Genomic DNA, 22,258 nt, shown 5'->3' on the forward strand with positions numbered 1-22,258 from the left:
TTTTTTTCAATACAACGACCTCTAGCAAGAAAAGGGAGAACACTACTGTGGCATCCCCTCTACCCCTCGTAAACTGGGCTTACGCAGTATTGTGGAGTGAAATGCTGTGTATGTTGAGCTAGTTATGAAACATTCTATGTTTTTATCAAGTTTACTATTGATTTGGTCAGTCATGTTACAATGAAACATTCTATGTTTTTATAAAGTTTACTATTGATTTGGTCAGTTATGTTACAATGAAACATTCTATGTTTTTATAAAGTTTACTATTGATTAATATCTTATCTTATATAATACAGACGCTACTTCAAAAAAGAAGATGGTTACGTCCTATGCGTCATGCATTTAGTCATGCATATTAACCAATGACCTAAATTCTGACAAGTCTCTGGTTTTCCTGGCTATCTCAGGCAACCCATTCCATGCTCTAATAGCACTAGGGAAGAAGGAGCATTTGTACAAATTTGTCCTAGCATATGGAACAAGGAATGTGCCTTTGGTCAGTCATGTTGCATTTACAAGGCAAACTAGTTATATAAACATTAACTAATCCACTTCAGCATTTTGAAATCTACCAGAGTTTGTCCCATTCTCATGGGTACCTGTCATAATTTAGGTTGAGGTAATGCAGTTGGTCCATTGTTAACCATTAGCCACACCAACAAAAGAACTTAACATTTGCCTCGTTGATCGCTAGGTCTCTAAGACAACAACCAGCTACTTATGTCTGTTTAGCGTATTCTTCGAATGAATTGACTATAGAAGTTATCTTGTGAGACTGTTGAAACATTTGGTCCCCATTCAACTTATGTGTCGACCCTTGGCCTCCCTCCCCCTCCACATGCAAGACAAGACATGTTGAGATGCGTATACAAGATGCAAAAAAAGTGTGAATGGCCCATCTATCTGTCCAAGCCCCAAATTATAGTTCTGTTTATTCCTCCCTGGCGACTGGCCTGAGACTGTTATTTGATATTGACTTTTAATTGTCTTTCTCTTTTTTGTGTTTCTTCTTTCTCTAGAGAAAGGTAATTTAGTGGAAATCTGCCCTTTTTATTCATTGCTATCTTTTCATCCCTCTCTTCTTGTTCACTAGAATGGACATCGCGTCTCGCCAAATGATAGAAATGGCACCTCAGCTTATTCATCTCAACACTTAGGGTTTCGATGCCATCTTGTTTCTTCTATAGTTTTTATTGGTTTCTTTTTTCTTTTGGCACTGGATCCGGTTGATGCCATTAAGTTGATATTAGTCAAGCCGATAGTGCCATGTTGTCCATTCCAGTACTTCAGGTCAAGTTATATTTGAGAAAGTATTTAACCCATAAAGTGCTGAGCAGTTTTACAATTAGTGCATACAAAAGGGAATTACAATTATGATGTTTACAGGCTAAGCAGCCACATGCATTTTAAGGGTTAACCTAGTGCTGAAGTGATTTGTGTCTTTTCATTCTTGATATGTATGCGACTTCTGTTCATGTGTGACAAATGTATCATTTAGGTATTGTTTTTAACTGACATATCTTGCAGCTGTTTTGGAATCATCACTGTCTGTGTTCAATTGTGACCGTTCTTAACCAATTAGAGAATTTTTTATTTAGATGTCATGAGGAATTCTAAATTACAATGGACCTCATTCACCAATCGTAAACAAACATTTTGACACGTGGTTCTCTATCTCTTCTATACAAATTGCGCAATCCATTAAGGCGTGATACGTAATTTCCATTGTTTTATCAATATTATCACGTGGCTAAATGTGGTTTGTTTACGATTGGTCAATGAGGTCCATTGGTGACGACTTCATGACTGTTCACTAAGATCAAAACTCAACAGAAGAAAAAAATATATTTCTGGTACTAATTGAGCAAACAGTTGTAACTTGTGTTTCATTGTTTTGTCTTGATCTGCCTGTAAGGGAGGGAGAGGATTTCCAGGTTTAACTTGTGTCTGTGTGTGTGTGTGGTGGTGGGGGGGGGGGGCTTAAAACGTTCATTCTGCGTATTGTTCAATACCGCAGTCAATTTTCTTTTCTGCCACCTTTCTCAGTTCATTCTTATAGTCTGCATTCTGACTTGTGTTTCCCTGCTGTAACATGGTTCTCGCCCTCTCTCTCTCTCCGACTGCTTTGTTGAAGCGAGTGTCGCCAATTCATCAACCTCAACAATTAGCTGAGGTTTTGTTGATAACTTTGTTGAGTTGTTCACTCCTGCTTCTGGCTGATGTCAGTCAACTTTAGGACAACTTTTGGCTACCTTTTGTGTGTGTGTGTGTGTTTGTTGATAAATAATTGTATGTTCACCTGTCCATACACAAATTCATTAGATCCAGATTTTCTATGGTGTTATTCACGGGCTGTACACGCAAACAGCGGCTAACTGCTCTATTTGAAATATGTTTAAGCTTCGCATTTATATTTCGGTTTTACGTTTTTACATAAAATACGAAACACCAAGCCGCGCATGCGTGTGTTGTTAAATAATTTAAAATATAATGTAATCCCTTGGACCCATTCAAAAGGATGTCAACCTTTTAGATTGAAAGGATGTTTGGTTGAAATATGACGTCGAGTTTATTATTCTTCCTCTCCTCACTGGCCTCCACTAGATGAGTGCGCACTCTGGCCACTGTTTGGCACGGTGTTATGTAAATGTAGCGAGTTCAAGTTGACATCCTAAACTTGGATTAATATTGAAACTAGGAGCGCGTTAATCTTCCTTGTTCATCGAAAAGACAGGTCCGTCAACATCCGAGCTATTCTAGAACTTTTGGGTTTCCGTTGACTTAGCTGCCGGACCTTTGTTCATGTGCTACATACGAGTTGCATAAAATGTAAAAAATATGTATTCTGTTTTCGGATATTTGTTTGTTTTACATGTTTCGGATGTTCCTTCAGAGTCGAAGATAGTTTACTTCCTAGTCCAAACCTCCCGCAGGACGACGGGGGATGGGAGCGGGCAGGGTTTGAACCTGGGACCATCGATAAATCCCAAACGACAGCCCAGCGCGCAAACCGCACAACCAGGCAACCATTTGAGATCATCTCCTTATTAGTTCGACCTAATATCATCAACAGACGGTTCCACCTCACCCCTCCCCGTTTTGTTTTCTTTTTTTTTTTCACTTTGTCACCGCATGCTGATTATCAAATTTCAACGACTCCGCGCCTTACTTCCGAGCTTCCGGGCTGGTAAACTCTCTATCGGAGTTTTAGAAGAGGTTTGCGCCGTGAACAGGGAAAAGCTGAATTGGGAGGGGGCTGACCGTTGGTCGCCACTTGAAACGATTGTTCCATTGCCACATCGTTGGACGCATCTCGCCGTAGATGGCTAGAACTGATTAACCTTTTTGTGATGGCAGCTTTCCGTCAAGAGTTTCTTTGAACGTATTTTTTGTTGTTTTTTTTAGTTCAAAGGACTTAGAACGGAAGTGTGTTTCACATTCTTGTCTAGAGCACTCAGGAGCACCGTGAATGTATCTAGATCTAGAACGTTTCTAAGTAGTTTATAAAAATACAGACTCAAGAAGCAAGTGCAAGGACAGTCAGTTGTATTAATTAGAACTTGCTTGTTAACTTAGATCCTCTTGCGCAGTTTTGGAGCGGAAAACTGTCTTGAGATCGGTCGCAGGCGACTTCTTCAGCCAGTCCTTACGGATCATAGGTCTTCTAAGAAAGTGCTGGGGCCTTCGTTCGTATAGGCAGCCTGAGATCAAAGTCTGGAGCTAGCGTCTTAGATTGTTGCTGACATCGTTCTAGCGTGCCTTTTTTGTTTTTACTAAGGCCAGAGTAAATGATATTCTCTGGTGGTGTTTTTTTTTTTGTAGGCACTATTGTTGGAATAGAAGTAATAGTTGGTCGGACATATTCTTTCTAACTCACGCACCTTTTCTCTCTCTTTCTCTCGCTCGCTTCTCTCTCTCTCTCTCTCTCGCTCGCTTCTCTCTCTCTCTTTCTCGCTCGCTTCTCTCTCTCTCTCTCTCGCTTCTCTCTCTCTCTCTCTCGCTTCTCTCTCTCTCTCTCGCTTCTCTCTCTCTCTCTCGCTTCTCTCTCTCTCTCTTCTCTCTCTCTCTCTCTCTCTCTCTCTCGCTTCTCTCTCTCTCTCTCTCTCTCTCTCGCTTCTCTCTCTCTCTCGCTTCTCTCTCTCTCTCTCTCGCTTCTCTCTCTCTCTCTCTCTCTCGCTCGCTATCTCCCCACCCGAAACCATTCGTTATACAAGGCCCAAACACTGACCTGCAACGTCACAACCTGTGGGCAGTTTAGACCAATAGCTCGTCGCCACGTCGTACAGACCTGTGACATGGCAACGAGCAATTGGTCTAAACTGCCCACAGGTTGTGACGTTGTAGGTCAGTGTTTGGGCCTTGTATAACGAATGGTCTCGCCCAACCCACGTCACGTGATTCAAACCTTCCCCCCCCCCCCCCCAAAAAAAAAAAGGTGCGTAGATTCACCCGATTCTAATAAAAGTGTTTAGTAGGCGAGGCTTCACTTCTGCTCGTGCTTGTAGTCTTGGCGACTGCCACTCGTTGTCATTGCTTTGAGTTCAAGACCTGTTCGGCTTTAATGTTTGCCTGTGTTTCATCGTATCAAGTCATATTCATGTTTTGGTCAGTCACGCCGCGTATAGCGCCATCGTTTTGACCTTAGAATGCCCCCAGAGATGCCCTGCCATTAACTGTCGCACAGGTCAGTTACACTATTGACTGAAGTGCAGCATCCTTGTTAGCTAATGCATGTATACGTGAAGCCGTAAAACCAGTTCTGATGTTAAACCACGAATACACGATATCCCATTCAAAGTAACCAATGGCTGTCGTCGAAACGACTGTCTACAGTTTGACATACTTCATAATTGGAAGATCCCCTACAGATGTCGCACACCTCGAGCTCTTGACTGGAAAACAATGATTGGTGCTGATTTGATACTTCTAGGAATCTCCTTTTTCACGCCATTGAGCTGTCTAAATATAGAGCGCGTGTATTTTTAAATCTACTTCCTCTTGTGGTGGCTAAATGATTGTTGTTGACATGCGGTCACGTCCCCTTCCAGTCACTAGTAAGGGATACTGTTGTTTTCATGTGGCCATGTTGTCATGTCCTACTCGAGTCACTGCTAAGAGATACTAGCTCAGCAAACTCTTCTATCAACTTTCTTCTCTCTCCATTAGTTCCACGCGGAGACAGTATGGGGTGTAAAGATGATTTTTTTTTAAAATTTAGGTGAGTCCAGTGTCCACTATTCAGTATTGTTAGTCTTGTATCCTGTTGTACAGCAGTGGGAGTCCAGTGTCCACTATACAATACTGTGAATCCGATGTCCCTTATATAGTGCTGAGTCGAGTGTCCTTTCTACGACAGTGTGAGTCCTGTGTCCAGTATACAATATTGTGAGTCCAGTGTCTTGTCTACAACAGTGTGAGTCCTGTGTCCAGTATACAATATTGTGAGTCCAGTGTCTTGTCTACAACAGTGTGAGTCCTGTGTCCAGTATACAATAATGTGAGTCCAGTGTCTTGTCTACAACAGTGTGAGTCCTGTGTCCAGTATACAATAATGTGAGTCCAGTGGCCTATGTGCAGCAGTTTGAATCCTGTGTCCAGTATACAATATTGTGAGTCCAGTGGCCTATGTACAACAGATTGAATCCTGTGTCCAGTATACAATATTGTGAGTCCAGTGGCCTATGTACAACAGATTGAATCCTGTGTCCAGTATACAATATTGTGAGTCCAGTGTCTTGTCTACAACAGTGTGAGTCCTGTGTCCAGTATACAATAATGTGAGTCCAGTGTCTTGTCTACAACAGTGTGAGTCCTGTGTCCAGTATACAATAATGTGAGTCCAGTGGCCTATGTGCAGCAGTTTGAATCCTGTGTCCAGTATACAATATTGTGAGTCCAGTGGCCTATGTACAACAGATTGAATCCTGTGTCCAGTATACAATATTGTGAGTCCAGTGGCCTATGTACAACAGTGTGAGTCCTGTGTCCAGTATACAATAATGTGAGTCCAGTGTCTTGTCTACAACAGTGTGAGTCCTGTGTCCAGTATACAATAATGTGAGTCCAGTGGCCTATGTGCAGCAGTTTGAATCCTGTGTCCAGTATACAATATTGTGAGTCCAGTGGCCTATGTACAACAGATTGAATCCTGTGTCCAGTATACAATATTGTGAGTCCAGTGGCCTATGTACAACAGATTGAATCCTGTGTCCAGTATACAATATTGTGAGTCCAGTGTCTTGTCTACAACAGTGTGAGTCCTGTGTCCAGTATACAATAATGTGAGTCCAGTGTCTTGTCTACAACAGTGTGAGTCCTGTGTCCAGTATACAATAATGTGAGTCCAGTGTCTTGTCTACAACAGTGTGAGTCCTGTGTCCAGTATACAATAATGTGAGTCCAGTGGCCTATGTGCAGCAGTTTGAATCCTGTGTCCAGTATACAATATTGTGAGTCCAGTGGCCTATGTACAACAGATTGAATCCTGTGTCCAGTATACAATATTGTGAGTCCAGTGGCCTATGTACAACAGATTGAATCCTGTGTCCAGTATACAATATTGTGAGTCCAGTGTCTTGTCTACAACAGTGTGAGTCCTGTGTCCAGTATACAATAATGTGAGTCCAGTGTCTTGTCTACAACAGTGTGAGTCCTGTGTCCAGTAGACAATAATGTGAGTCCAGTGTCTTGTCTACAACAGTGTGAGTCCTGTGTCCAGTATACAATAATGTGAGTCCAGTGGCCTATGTGCAGCAGTTTGAATCCTGTGTCCAGTATACAATATTGTGAGTCCAGTGGCCTATGTACAACAGATTGAATCCTGTGTCCAGTATACAATATTGTGAGTCCAGTGGCCTATGTACAACAGATTGAATCCTGTGTCCAGTATACAATATTGTGAGTCCAGTGTCTTGTCTACAACAGTGTGAGTCCTGTGTCCAGTATACAATAATGTGAGTCCAGTGTCTTGTCTACAACAGTGTGAGTCCTGTGTCCAGTATACAATAATGTGAGTCCAGTGGCCTATGTGCAGCAGTTTGAATCCTGTGTCCAGTATACAATATTGTGAGTCCAGTGGCCTATGTACAACAGATTGAATCCTGTGTCCAGTATACAATATTGTGAGTCCAGTGGCCTATGTACAACAGATTGAATCCTGTGTCCAGTATACAATATTGTGAGTCCAGTGTCTTGTCTACAACAGTGTGAGTCCTGTGTCCAGTATACAATAATGTGAGTCCAGTGTCTTGTCTACAACAGTGTGAGTCCTGTGTCCAGTATACAATAATGTGAGTCCAGTGGCCTATGTGCAGCAGTTTGAATCCTGTGTCCAGTATACAATATTGTGAGTCCAGTGGCCTATGTACAACAGATTGAATCCTGTGTCCAGTATACAATATTGTGAGTCCAGTGGCCTATGTACAACAGATTGAATCCTGTGTCCAGTATACAATATTGTGAGTCCAGTGTCTTGTCTACAACAGTGTGAGTCCTGTGTCCAGTATACAATAATGTGAGTCCAGTGTCTTGTCTACAACAGTGTGAGTCCTGTGTCCAGTAGACAATATTGTGAGTCCAGTGTCTTGTCTACAACAGTGTGAGTCCTGTGTCCAGTATACAATAATGTGAGTCCAGTGTCTTGTCTACAACAGTGTGAGTCCTGTGTCCAGTATACAATAATGTGAGTCCAGTGTCCTATGTACGACAGTGTGAGTCCTGTGTACGACAGTGAGTCCTGTGTCCAGTATACAATATTGTGAGTCCAGTGTCCTGTACACGACAGTGTGAGTCCTGTGTCCAGTATACAATATTGTGAGTCCAGTGTCCTATGTACGACAGTGTGAGTCCTGTGTCCAGTATACAATATTGTGAGTCCAGTGTCCTGTACACGACAGTGTGAGTCCTGTGTCCAGTATACAATATTGTGAGTCCAGTGTCCTGTACACGACAGTGTGAGTCCTGTGTCCAGTATACAATATTGTGAGTCCAGTGTCCTGTGTACGACAGTGTGAGTCCTGTGTCCAGTATACAATATTGTGAGTCCAGTGTCCTGTACACGACAGTGTGAGTCCTGTGTCCAGTATACAATATTGTGAGTCCAGTGTCCTGTACACGACAGTGTGAGTCCTGTGTCCAGTATACAATATTGTGAGTCCAGTGTCCTATGTACGACAGTGTGAGTCTTGTGTCCAGTATACAATATTGTGAGTCCAGTGTCCTGTACACGACAGTGTGAGTCCTGTGTCCAGTATACAATATTGTGAGTCCAGTGTCCTATGTACGACAGTGTGAGTCCTGTGTCCAGTATACAATATTGTGAGTCCAGTGTCCTGTACACGACAGTGTGAGTCCTGTGTCCAGTATACAATATTGTGAGTCCAGTGTCCTATGTACGACAGTGTGAGTCCTGTGTCCAGTATACAATATTGTGAGTCCAGTGTCCTATGTACAACAGTGTGAGTCTTGTGTCCAGTAGACAATATTGTGAGTCCTGTGTACGACAGTGTGAGTCCTGTGTCCAGCTGTATGAGTCCAGAGCTTGACTCGAATCGTACCCACGGTGAACACAATGACACGTGAAATGATTTGTCCAAGCCTTCACGGTGTGTACGACTTCAGCTCTGTGCTGCTGCGTCAACACGCCTCCTAATGTTGTACGCAATGACATAATGCTATATTTCCGTACATCGGCCTTACTGCCTAGAAGTGCTATACATCCGTACGTCTGCTGCCTTGATGTGTTTACATGCTATACAAACGTCGGCCTACCTTTTCAATGCTATACAAACGTCAGGTCTACCTTTTCAATGCTATACAAGTGTCTGTCTACCTTGATGTGTTTTATTGATGCTGGTACCGTGACGTGGATGGGTGACCTGTGTCATTTTAAATGAACACACTCCTGATTTTACCTTAGAGTATGCGCTATATCTACCTCTGGCTGACTCTTTTTTTTTCTCTCTGGATTTCTGCATTTCGTGTGTGTTACGTGTTTGAATGATTTTAATGGATTTTAGTCAGCCGTGAGTATAGAAATGGATTATTTTATATTCAGGCAAATACACATTTGTCCCTTAAGATACACATTTGTCCCTTAAGGTACACATTTGCCCCTTAAGGTACACATTTGTCCCTTAAGATACACATTTGTCCCTTAAGATACACATTTGTCCCTTAAGATACACATTTGCCCCTTAAGATACACATTTGCCCCTTAAGATACACATTTGTCCCTTAAGATACACATTTGTCCCTTAAGATACACATTTGCCATTTGCCCCTTAAGATACACATTTGCCCCTTAAGATACACATTTGCCCCTTAAAATACACATTTGTCCCTTAAGATACACATTTGTCCCTTAAGATACACATTTGCCCATTAAGATACACATTTGCCCCTTAAGATACACATTTGTCCCTTAAGATACACATTTGTCCCTTAAGATACACATTTGTCCCTTAAGATACACATTTGCCCCTTAAGATACACATTTGTCCCTTAAGATACACATTTGTCCCTTAAGATACACATTTGCCCCTTAAGATACACATTTCCAGGTCTGGCAATACACATTTACATTTTGGTATGTAGGCGTCTCTGTCATTAGCACTCTTGACATAATATTGGAGAGGGTCTTATTTGTTCAACTTCTAATCGACATGCCTCGGCCATCCTAGACTGTTCTGACATTTACCGACTCCGTCTTTCGATGACCGATACAGTAAACGGCTAAATATCTTATATAAATCGTTTCATAATAGGTTCGTAATGTATTACAAAGTTGACATCAACTCTGTCTGTCGGGTGGAATCTTGTACACGTTGTTTCCCCTACTTTCTATTCTCGGATCAAGTTGAAACTTTGCACAATTATTCCTCCTGTCGATGACCACAAATGGATCAATTAAAGAAATGTCGTAGTTGATTTTTGTTGTTTATAGAGGTAGAGTCACTATATAGCCAAGGGGACATAAGCCTTGTGTAGAGAATTGGGTCGTTCGCTAAAATGTTAAAACTATAAACAGACCATAAAACCTTCTACTTTTATAAGTACTTGGAAAGCTCAGTGGCTACCAAGTCGGCCTTCCATCGTGTAGGCTCCGGTAGCCTTGTGTAGAGAATTAGGTCGTTCGCTAAAATTTTAAAACTATAAACAGACCATAAAACCTTCTACTTTTATAAGTACTTGGAAAGCTCAGCGGCTACCAAGTCGGCCTTCCATCGTGTAGGCTCCGGTTTGAATTCAGCGAGTAGCTTGAAACGGTAGCACGGAAACCTTTTCTCAGTTACTTCCCCCCCGCCTCCTCAAACCCACCCCACTGGCTCTCAACAGTGACTGTACCATGGCGCGCTGAGCATGCGATTAGCATAAAAGATTCCTTAAACAAAAGCGATTCATAAAAAAAAATAATTTTATCAATCACACACGTGTTGTTGCTAGTCTAGATCTACTAAAAATAAATGGCCTGATTGATTCCAAATCATTGATGCACTTTCACTCAATAGAAAGCTTTGTTTCTAAAAAGAAAAAAAATTTTTTTTTACAATATTCAAGTCACGACTTCGTGGAGGAACCACAGTTATTGTATATCGCTAATAGCTCGTTGGCCATAAGGGGAAAACTCTGGTTTGACCGTTATAATTTTTTAAAGTAAGAAATGAAATAAATTGAGTGAACAAAATTACTTGCTCTACTTGGGAAAATCCTTTCTTCTGAGATATACGAGACTTAAAAAATTGAGATTTTACAATTGTTTCAACTCGCACACTGTAAGCCTAGTGTACAGTTTACTTTGTCCCCACCTACCCCCTCCCTCTCGGTAAGGCTATGTTCTCATTTTTTTCTTTAAACAGAGCTTATATTAATTTACTCCGTCTGAGGGAATTTTTTTTTCCCCACACATATATGTTTGCCACTTCCTGTTGAAGCTTCGTGCAATTATTCATTGTCAATGACGAACACATGAATCGATAATTAACCAATCAATTAGAAGTAAATAATTAATTGTGTTTCATATATAAACGTACGGAGCTAAGGGGAGATCATCATTGTTTAGAGAACTAGGTCGTTCACTAACAAGTTTTTTTTAGATTATAAAACAGGGGTTCTCAACCTGTGGGTCGCGACCCCCTTGGGGGTCGATTGACGATTTGCCAGGGGTCGCGGAAGACCATCGAAAAAAATGGATTGTTATTGTCTATTCTTCTGTTGCTGTATGTATGTGCGGGGGAGGGGGGGTCGTGGCAGAGTGGGGGGGGTTGTAAAAAGGGGTCGCCGAGCCTAAAAGGTTGAGAACCGCTGTTATAAAACGTTCTATTTTTATACGCACTTGAATAGCTCAGCGGCTAACGCATCGGCCTTCCATCTTTCTTTTGCAAATAGCTTTTGAAAAAGCAGCAAGGAAACCTTCTCCAGATACCCCCATGACCTAAATTGTGCCGATGTGCCAAAAACCCAAAATACAAATACCAGATACCACCCCACCCCCCATACTGGTCCACAAAAGTGAATGGGACCATAGCACACTGAGCAGGCAATGAAAGTTGCGCTTACCACAAAAAAAAATATATATATTTCCAATCGCATAAATTTAGTATTGTCAGTTAAGAACTCTGGGTCTATTAAAAATGTACAGGCTCTGCTATTGGAAACATAACTTCAAAGTGCGCAGTATAATATTTATTGTCTTGTTCTGTGCCACTGCTGGCTGTAACGCTCCGTTTAAAACTGACTTCTGCTGGCCCAGTGTGGACCGAGGCTACTGTACTTGTTTATTCCGATACCCCCCGCGCGTTATATTCTATCAGCTTCAATTAACTCTGTGTGAACCGCCCCACGGATGACATTTTCAAAGTGAGTACTAGTGGCGCACTAGATCTAGTAGTAGCGTCAGCCAGCCAAGGGAGGCGGGACTAACCGTGTGGGATGGGGGAAGACTTGTGTCTGCTTGCACAGTAGGAAAGGTTAGCTCCCCTCTTGATTTCATTCAGTTATCACCTCGCGAACTCGGGTATTCTAAATTGTACGTTTTCTTGTCCCAACTGAACCATTTAGATCTAAGTGCAAAATTAATTTACTTTTTAATAAAAACAGATCTCTACACCAGGTGTTTGGAGAAGACTTAACCATTAAAATTTTTAATTTGTTGACTTAAATTTGTAGATTCATTTTTTTAATACTACCGTATTAATTTAGCGGGAAATGATTTTAAATGCGCATCTCACGATGTTGCGCGCATGCTCTGATCTGTACAGCATTTCTAGATTTACAGATAAGCTTTAAGCTAGATCTAGATCTACATATTTTGTCTTACTTAAGCTTCATTGTGGGCTAAATCTGTGAAGCCATGAATTGTTTTACTGTTTAGATCTAGAATATAAATATCTAGTATGGCTGCCTGGTCGGCGCCGGACTATCGTTCGGTCTTCTCGATGGTCTCGGGTTCATACCCTGCCCGATACCATCACGCGTCGTCCTGCGGGTGGTTTGGACTTTTTAATGTTAATTGTCTGTAACTCCTAAGAAACATTAGATATATGTAAAACAGTTTACAAAATATAGTTTACTTTTAGTTGCATTTTATGGATTTAGATATTTCCTGTAGAATCTAGATCTTGAGACTACACCATAGTTTGCTCATCCATTGAAAGCAGACAGTTGATTATTCCACGAATTATTCGGGGATCTGAGAGTCTATAAATAGCTCTTAGCTTCCTATCAGTTTCCTTCTCACGTCTGCTGTTTCCCCACCACTCTGTTGGATGACAGATTTGTTTCCCCTTATAGTGAGCACCCAATGTGCCCGGCACCTGACGAGAGATATCACATGACTCAGATCTGATCACATGACTAAAAGATTTCATTCACCTTTTCTCTCTCTCTCTCTCTCTCTCTCTCTTTCTGTCCTAAATGCCCTGGGGAGTGGAGCTTGTGAGAATAATTGCTTGTGGCAGAAGTGATTCTAAACTTGTACAAGTCTTAATCAAATCTAGAGCATCAAACTATCGTCTGAGACCCTGACCTTGCCCATGTCCGGACTAGAGCTAACACCTGTCTACATGCATAATATTTATTTTAAAGAAGAAAAAAAGTAACTATTAACTACAGCTTTACTTGGTGAATATATACTCTGAAAATTTTTTTTAATGAAAAATTTTTCAAAGTCTATTTTAAGTCACTTCACATCAAGATGTCAGAATTTGTTCATTTTACATAACATCCTTTCCAGGTTCAAAGGTTTTTTTCCAGGTTTATGAAGAGTTTTGTGTGTGTGTGTGTGTTGATGAAATTATTAGGTGCACAAAGGTCATATTTGTGATTTTTTTTTTTTTTTTTTTTTGGGGATATCACAAACAAGGGAAAGAAATTGTACTTGACTGATTTGGTGGTATACGTTGGATTAACCTCCTTTATACTTTGTAGGTCACCGCTTAAAAGTGTGAAATTTACAAGAGAAAACCTAATATTTTCATAAGCGATTATCTGACAGAGTGGTTAGTGTAATGGCTTGAGGAGGAGTCGTTCACCCCATTTTTTTAAGTTTTGTTTTTTATTAATGCATTTAAAAAGCGATCACCTAGATACCCCCTTCTACCCCTTTCCAACTGGACCAGACACATGATAGGATCGTAGCGTGTTGAGAAAGCTAAAATGCCGTTAATGAAACTGTGCCTAAGGAAAACAATTTGTAAAAAGGTTATCAATCTGGCAGACTTATTGTTGTGTTAGTCTAGATCTGTTACAAATTTAAATATATGACTAATGCAAGCTATTTGATACAACTATGCTTACTGTATAAGCTTTGTTGTTTTTTTAAGTATTTTTTTAATGTTATTCTTGTTTATTCATATGACGAAGTATTGTAATCTCTGTAGTGAAATGACCACTGGTTGTTATGCATCATATGTATTTGAATTGGTATTATTGCTGTGATAGTCATTTATCCTAATCGAATCATATTTTTTTTTCCCCACAGTTGGTTCTTTGGTATGTTATCAAGGGAGAGAACCAATCAAATTTTAGAACCAGAACAGAGTGGTGTGTTTCTAGTAAGGGAAAGCAGAACACAAGTTGGAGATTTTGTGTTATGTGTTAAGTAAGTCACAACATAGAGTTTCCTCCCCCCACCCATATAAAAAAAAAAAATCTTGAAGATCAAGGGAGACAATTGTAGATACCAATTTTATTGTTTTTTTGTATTTTTATCGTTATGGTTCCTTAACAACTTAAACATGTCTTTTGTTTTTAGCAAGTAATGCTAGTAGATCTATAGCTAAAGTTGTTTTTTTTTTTAATTGTTTCACAAAATATAGAAAATTTTGTGTGTGTGTTTTTCAATTGTTTGCTTTATGTCTTCCTAATTTTGAACTGTGTAAGCTGAAAAATGTAATGTAAAAGATTTGTGTCCCTTTATTAATTTTTTTTTTTTTTTTTTTAATTTAAAAAATCCTATTGCCATAATTGTATCTATTTCTCAACAATTTTTTTTTGACATAACAAAAAGAAAAAGTTTGCATTAGACTCTCTCTGCCCATAAATAGGAATAAATAAATTACTACTTCAGTATGTGGCTTTCAAATTAGTTGAAAAGGACGTAGCAGTGTTAATTTAATTTGCAGCTTTGATTAGCTTTTCAGGCAATAATTTTAAAGTTATTCTTTTACTAGTTTTTTTTAAAAAGGCTTTATCAACTCACTTTTTGTCTGGATGTACCCATTATTTCTCCCACATCCAATCTCGGACCAAGTTTCAATTTTTGACACAATTATTTCTTCTATCTGACAAAACAAGAATCAATAAAAAAAAAAAAAAAAAGAAACCAATTACTTTATTAACAATTGGTAATTAATTAATTAAATTTTTTAATTGAATAAGGGAAAGTACTTGACAGATGTGGTGGTATAAGTTGAGTTTGTTCATTTTATTGAATAAGGTTGTAGCTTTAAGTTTGAAACTTACAATAGATAACTATAAAACATTATATTTTTGTAAGCGATTCGCTGGCACAGTGGCTAGTGTATCGGCATGGGGATGCTTGATCCCTTGAGTTTGAATTCAAGTCGTACAACCTTTTTTTATATATATATATTTATACAATGCATTAAAAAAATGATCATGATCACTGTAACATTACACTTAATATAAGCTTTGTTTTTTAAAAAGTATTTTTTATATATTTTTCATGTTTATTTTTTTTAGTTGATAGTCAAGAAAGGGAAGCACTTAAATAACAAACTTGACACATGAAACAATAGGAAAAGGTCTAGTCAGTAGCTGTTAAGGAAATATTTTTATTGCTACAATATACTTGTGTGTGACTGTGTGTTCAAAATTAACATTTAAACTGTAGAACTCTAAATGTTAAGTAGGTCCCTAATGCTTCCCTCGGCACATTCATAAAATTAGCTCAGATCGTTGTTTCAGATCTAACATAGTTTTATTGCACATCATGGTGCATGCCCTTTCAATGTTACCAGTGTTCCAAAATCAGGGTCAATAGATTTAAGCGCTATGAATTACAAATGAATTAGAACACTGCTTATGTAGAATGTGGAAATCAGTAGCGTTTTGATGTAACTGTAATTGTGGTATTGCAGTGTTTCTGTCAACAGTTAAGAGCAAATCAACGATCAGGGGATCAGATGTGTGGTTGAGGGACCTGGCTGGGCTACCTAACAAGGGCGCTGGAGTTTGAATTCCGACTCAAGCAGAGTTGTGTTTGCTAAGGGCCCATAGGCAGCACAGAAGCCCTCTCATAGATACCCCCTCCCTCACTGGTTCACAAAAAAGATTGAACCATAGCGCACTGAGCTTGCGGTACGCATGAAAGAATGCACTATATAAAATCAATTTAAAAAAAAAAAAATTCTCCATGCATTTTATTGAGGCCTTTTTATTGCAAAGATTTTTATTTGAACTTTGAGTGAACCCTGTGATGTCATGTGATCAAATTTGTTTCCCTTTTTTGTTTTGACAGAGAGGAGTTGAGAGTAAGCCATTACATCATCAACAGAATACAGCCTGGGGGCGTGACACGCTTCAAGATCGGGGACAAGGAGTTTGCAGATATACCCAGTTTATTAAACTTTTATAAAACTCATTATCTGGACACGACGACCTTAATAAGACCTGTAAGTTTTTGGCTTCTGCCTTGTGTCTTAAATTCATTCACTCAACAAAGTATAGATACTTATTAGATACTTATTCAACATAAATTATGTTGTGTTTTGGTTATTAGTCTTGACAGCATCATTGCAGTGAAAAAAAAAGCTAACGTCTGGTTTTGATTGTGTTTCAGGCACCACGAGCAAAGTTACAATGTAAATATGATTTCCAAGGACAGGTGAGAATGTTAGGCACAGTCATTCTAGAGTAATATTCATATGTTCATTAGGCACAGTCATTCTAGAGGAACATTCATAATATGTTCATTAGGCAGTCATTCTAGAGGAACATTTATAATAAGCTCATTAGGCACAGTCATTCTAGAGGAACATTCATAATATGTTCATTAGGCATAGTCATTCTAGAGGAACATTCATAATATGTTCATTAGGCACAGTCATTCTAGAGGAACATTTATAATAAGCTCATTAGGCACAGTCATTCTAGAGGAACATTCATAATAAGCTCATTAGGCACAGTCATTCTAGAGGAACATTCATAATATGTTCATTAGGCACAGTCATTCTAGAGGAACATTCATAATATGTCCACTGATTACATTTTTATGTAGGGTTATATACTTAACAGGAGACACAGTGGCTGAATGGTGGGTCCAGGGTTTTTCATTTTTTAATTTCGGGACATTTAGGGCACCTCTGAGTCCACCCAGCTCTAATGGGTACCTGACATCAGGTGGGGAAAAATAAAGCGGTTGGTTGTCGTCCTGGACCAACCTTGTTAATCCTTGGCCACAGTAACAGATGACCTTTACATCATCTGCCCAAATAGATTGCAGGGAAACTTTTATACTTAACATTATGTGTGTGTGTTATTTTGCGATTTCGTATCTCAAAGGCAAAAAAGCTTAAATAGCATTAGATTTACTTTCCACTGATTGAGAATCCAATTTTTGAATCTTCTGGGTGCATTTTATCCCAAGCCAAAAAACTACATAAATACCCTCCAGCGATTCAGAATATGTTCTAATTCCTTTGAGTTTTTTTTTATTTTACCTGATAATGAGGCACGGTGGCTGAGTGGTGATGCGCTTGGCTTCTGAACCAGGGGTCCCCGGGTTTGAATCCTGGTTGAAACAGGGATTTTTTATTTCAGTATCTTTGGGCGCCTCTGAGTCCACCCAGTTCTAATGGGTACCTGGCATTTGTTGGGGGAAAAGTAAAGGCAGTTGGTCGTTGTGCTGATCACATGACACCTTTGTTAACCGTCGGCCACAGAAACAGATAACCTTTACACCATCTGCCCTAGAGACCGCAAGGTCTGAAGGACAAACTTGACTTACTTTTACTGATACTAAAATGGAAACATTACAAGTTAAAATGCTATTTGACATCAAGACCGAAATATCTCCTAGTGAAAAGATAAAATGACTAAACACTAGGGAGTAGTAAAAAAGATTTACAAGTGTCTATTTAAAGTTAGCAATATCATTAGGTAATTCACTAAATTTAGAATCACTTCACAACAGATTCTTATCTTATCTTATATAATACAGACGTTACTTCAAAAAAGAAGATGATAACGTCCTACGCGTCATGCGTCATGCATATTAACGAATGACTTAAATTCTGCCAAGTCACTGGTTTTCCTGGCTAGCTCAGGCAACCCATTCCATGCCCTAATAGCACAATGGAAGAAGGAGCATTTGTACAAATTTGTCCTAGCATATGGGACGATGAATGTGCCTTTATCTTTGTGTCTTTTCAGAGTATTTTATTAAATTTTGTTTTTATATTTGAAGATGATGGTTCAGAAAAGTCAAACTAGTGATAATAAACACTGAATGGTAACTCACAATTACAAAAACTTGAACAGAGACATCAAATAACTATATATGGGACATGTTTCCTTTAAGAACCTGAGAGGCCAAATATATTATACATTCTGACTGTAGATCAAACCTTGAACAGTCTGACTGTACATTGTAGTATGATAAAAATAGAGTTATGTGTGAAACTAAATCATTTTTTTTTAAAGCAACATCTTTGCAGTTAATTAGTGAATGTTTTACTTGTTAACTATTTTCCTTTATTTTTAATCTAACGATTTAATGTATTTGAAACAAAAAAAAAAATTGTATGCTTTCAGGACCCGGAAGATCTCCCATTTAGACGAGGTGACATTCTAGAAGTGATATCAGAAGATGAAGAGGAATGGTGGACAGCTAGGAACGTAAATGGTCAGATGGGACAGATTCCTGTCCGATATACACAGCCAGTAAGTTGAGTAGAGAACAAAATGAAAAGGAACAAAAGAATGCGTTTAGATTAGGCTTGGTGGTGTTGGTGTTGTTTTATATATAGAAACAATTTACTTGTAGGTAATAATGGCCTAATTGGTATGGGCCTTGATTCAATGTACTATTTGTGTTTGGAAATGTTCTATTTGATTGTGTTTGACAATGCTCTATTTGTGTTTGGATTGACTCCATTTGATTGTGTTTGAAAATTAGACTGTTTAGAAATGTTCTGTTTGATTGTGTTTGAAATTGTTTTATTTATTTGATTGTGTTTTGAAATGTTCTATTTGACTGTGTTTTGAAATGTTCTATTTGGTTGTGTTTTAAAATGTTCTGTTTGATTGTGTTTGGAAATGTATTTGACTGTTTGGAAATGTTGTATTCAACTGTTTGGAAATGTTCAATTTGTGTTTGAGACCAAAGATTATGGAAGAACATACAATCAAATTTTTTTTTTTTAAATGTCATTGACATGGCATTGACATCTTTTGAGTCAGTGACTTTGTTTTCTGTTTGGAAATGTTGTATTCAACTGTTTGGAAATGTTCAATTTGTGTTTGAGACCAAAGATTATGGAAGAACATACAATCAAAAATTTTTTTTTTTAAATGTCATTGACATGGCATTGACATCTTTTGAGTCAGTGACTTTGTTTTCTCTTGACAGTTAGAGCCAAACCAAATACCAGCTATAAATAACCCAAGACCTCAAGATGATATTCCACAACCACAACAAGGGAGACCCGCTCCAATTAATGAGGTAATTATTTTTGTTGGATTCAAATTAATTTCATGTGTAGACCCAGCTTTCTTTTTACTTCATTGTAGTTATAAAAAGTCAGCTTTTAAAAGGAGAAACGTAGCCCTTTTGTCCTAATTGGGCAGTCGAGTGTGACACAAATCATCAGGTTTGTGAAGACTATTTCTACTCTGTGGGCTTGACTGTGTGTCAATCGTTGGTACAGATATGTTAGTGGAGTGAGACTACTTTAGTTTTACACTCACTCACAGTTTACATCTTGGCAGAACTAGAAATTATTAATTATCTTTTGTTTAGCAAATGTGAACTGTTAATTATGCGAACTTAAACAAATTGTCAGTAAAAAGGCTTACTATTCATGGATAGAATGTTGTTGGTATGCTTATAACACTCTCTAGACTCGTAGAAGTAATCCAACTTGTAGTTTGCTCTCGACACAACTGGCTGCGCTTTACAATCAGAAACTTTTGTCTTTCTGATAAATACTTGATTCAAAACTAACGATGGCGAGGATGTAGTATCTTATGGTGAAAGGGACAACTATATTACATGGTGGCGAGGTGTTCATTTTATTATCACGCATGTGTTTGTACATATTTATCTATATCTACATGTTGCATGTAACATGTATTAAAAAAAAAATTAAGGTAAGTAAGTCCCACCTACAGTTTCTTTACAAATAAAAAAGAACTTAACACAAAAGAAGCCATAGATTAAAAAGATTGCATATCCACACGTAATATCTAAAGTAATGGTTTAACATGGGGGGGGGCATTATTATTTCCTTTTTTAGGGAGCCCAGCTATTAAAGATGTTGATAGGCCTTTTTGAATTTTTTTTTAAAATGCCTTTTCATAGGACTGTTTAGTACTGACAGTTTGTGAAAACTAAAATTATTAACATAAAATAATAAATTTCTAATTAACTCATTCAATGCTTGGAAATATTCTTGTCTAACTGGATTTATTAGTCATCACGAATTGCTATTATTTCTGTGAAGAACTAAGACTGACTCGAAATGTCAGAAACACAATGGAAAAAAATGTGTCTGTGAATAAAGCAGTAGCCAACACACACAAATCTGGTTGAATAAAGCAGTAGCCAACTCAAACAAATCTGGTTGAATAAAGCAGTAGCCAACACACACAAATCTGGTTGAATAAAGCAGTAGCCAACACACACAAATCTGGTTGAATAAAGCAGTAGCCAACACACACAAATCTGGTTGAATAAAGCAGTAGCCAACACACACAAATCTGGTTGAATAAAGCAGAAGCCAACACACACACAAATCTGGTTGAAAAAGCAGTAGTAACACACACAAATCTGGTTGAATAAAGCAGTAGCCAACACACACAAATCTGGTTGAATAAAGCAGTAGCCAACACACACAAATCTGGTTGAATAAAGCAGTAGCCAACACACACAAATCTGGTTGAATAAAACAGTAGCCAACACACACAAATCTGGTTGAATAAAGCAGTAGCCAACACACACAAATCTGGTTGAATAAAGCAGTTGCCAACACACGAAAACAAAAATACCAATTAATAAATAAAAAAGGTGTCCCAACAAAGTCCTAAAGGAAAAGAGAGAAAAACATTCTGTGTGAAAGCAACATTAAAAAAAATAATAATTTCTAATCTTCCTACATTAAAAAGTGTTAATTGGAAGCAAATCTGCTGCTGGCCATATACAATTTAAAGAATTTCTTTCTTCATGTATGTAACTATAGCACTATTTACTTTTGATAAACTTTGTTGAGTTTTGGTCCTTGTCCACATTTAATACTAAACAATCTCAATGAAACAAATCAGTGACATATTTATATTCCGAAGGCTATGACATGTCCACTCCTTTGCTATGTATGTATGTATTATATATGCCTTTTATGTGCACCTGTATCTTTAATCCTATTTGCACTGTTTCTTTCTAAAGTATAGAACAGGTCTCCAGTTACAACAACCTACAACAACAACTACTGTCCCCATCCAGGTATCTGGTCTCATAGTGTTTGTCTACGTTCAAGTATTGCTAACTCATTGTTTCACCCAGTTCACCTAATTTATTTATTTATTGTTTCAAACCTTCCTTGTTTTGTATTTTTAACTTTTTGGCACATGAAAGAAACATTTTAATCCTTGGCAGATATGCCATATAGAAACAGTTTAACTCTTGTCAGACATGGAATGAAGAAACAGTTGAGCTTTGAATGACGAAACTTTCTTTTTTTATGCTCATTAAAACTTTTCCCTTCAAGTTCTAATTCTGGTTTTTATTTGATGTTAACCATTGCCTACTTAGGTTACAACTAATTGATTAAAGGACTTAAGGTTAAAAACTAATTGATTTAAGGATTTAAGGTAAAAACTAATTAACTTAAGGATTCAAGGTAAAAACTAATTGATTTAAGGTTCAAACTAATTGATTTAAGGGTGATTTTCTTAAACTGAATGTAAACTTTTTTGTTTAAATATAAAGAATGAGAGAAAATCAAATAATATACTAATTTATTTTACATATATTTTTTTTAATGTTTTGTTTTTCTCTGCATTTTATTTGCATTGCAGCTAGTACCCTAGCTGTATTTTTTTTGTCCGATTTATTCCTGCCTTCTGTTGCCACGGCACATTTTAGTATAAAGCTGGTCTTGACTATAGCTTGGTTTTAAGGAAAGGTTTAAATATTGCTGGGGGTCGAGTTGCTTAGAATATGTACTTACAAAGTTCAAATTAAAACATACTGTTTTTTTAATTTAATTTTATTTAGATAACTGTTTATTTGGATTATTGTTCTTTTTATATGCTCTCTTTCTTTGTAGCACATTGTAAAAATTATACCTTTTTTTTACTTCCCTTTTTATCATCTGCTAGGTTTTTCAGCTGTTTTATTTTTAAACATATAATTTGTCTTTAAATAAACATAGATCAAACTTAAAAAGTGGCTAGCTAGATGAATTTATCAACTGCATGTATTGGCTAGCTTGGAGACAATTTTATATACAGAAACATATCTATTTACAAACTTCTAATGCTTAAATAATAATCTTCACAGACAATTAAATTCATGAAA

The 22,258-nt window shown here is 38.0% G+C and overlaps 1 protein-coding gene across 4 annotated transcripts in view; it reads left to right on the forward strand.

The window, feature by feature from the left end:
- The window catches only part of LOC106073261 (adapter molecule Crk-like), a 34,679-nt gene that overhangs the window by 2,017 nt on the left and 10,404 nt on the right, over positions 1-22,258 (forward strand). Inside the window, exons 1-7 of one of the 4 annotated variants that reach the window (XM_056043886.1) lie at positions 8,780-9,026; positions 13,982-14,101; positions 15,983-16,136; positions 16,304-16,348; positions 18,277-18,405; positions 19,094-19,186; positions 21,125-21,181. In XM_056043886.1, the coding sequence (XP_055899861.1) occupies positions 9,001-9,026; positions 13,982-14,101; positions 15,983-16,136; positions 16,304-16,348; positions 18,277-18,405; positions 19,094-19,186; positions 21,125-21,181 (624 nt within the window). In that variant the 5' untranslated portion in view covers positions 8,780-9,000. Of the gene's footprint in view, positions 1-8,779; positions 9,027-13,981; positions 14,102-15,982; positions 16,137-16,303; positions 16,349-18,276; positions 18,406-19,093; positions 19,187-21,124; positions 21,182-22,258 lie in introns of those variants that run through there. The other 3 variants (XM_056043887.1, XM_056043885.1, XM_056043888.1) reach the window with 3 other exon arrangements.

This window comes from Biomphalaria glabrata, chromosome 10 (assembly GCF_947242115.1).
Source record: "Biomphalaria glabrata chromosome 10, xgBioGlab47.1, whole genome shotgun sequence".
In the NCBI taxonomy this organism is placed as follows: Eukaryota; Metazoa; Mollusca; class Gastropoda; family Planorbidae; genus Biomphalaria; species Biomphalaria glabrata.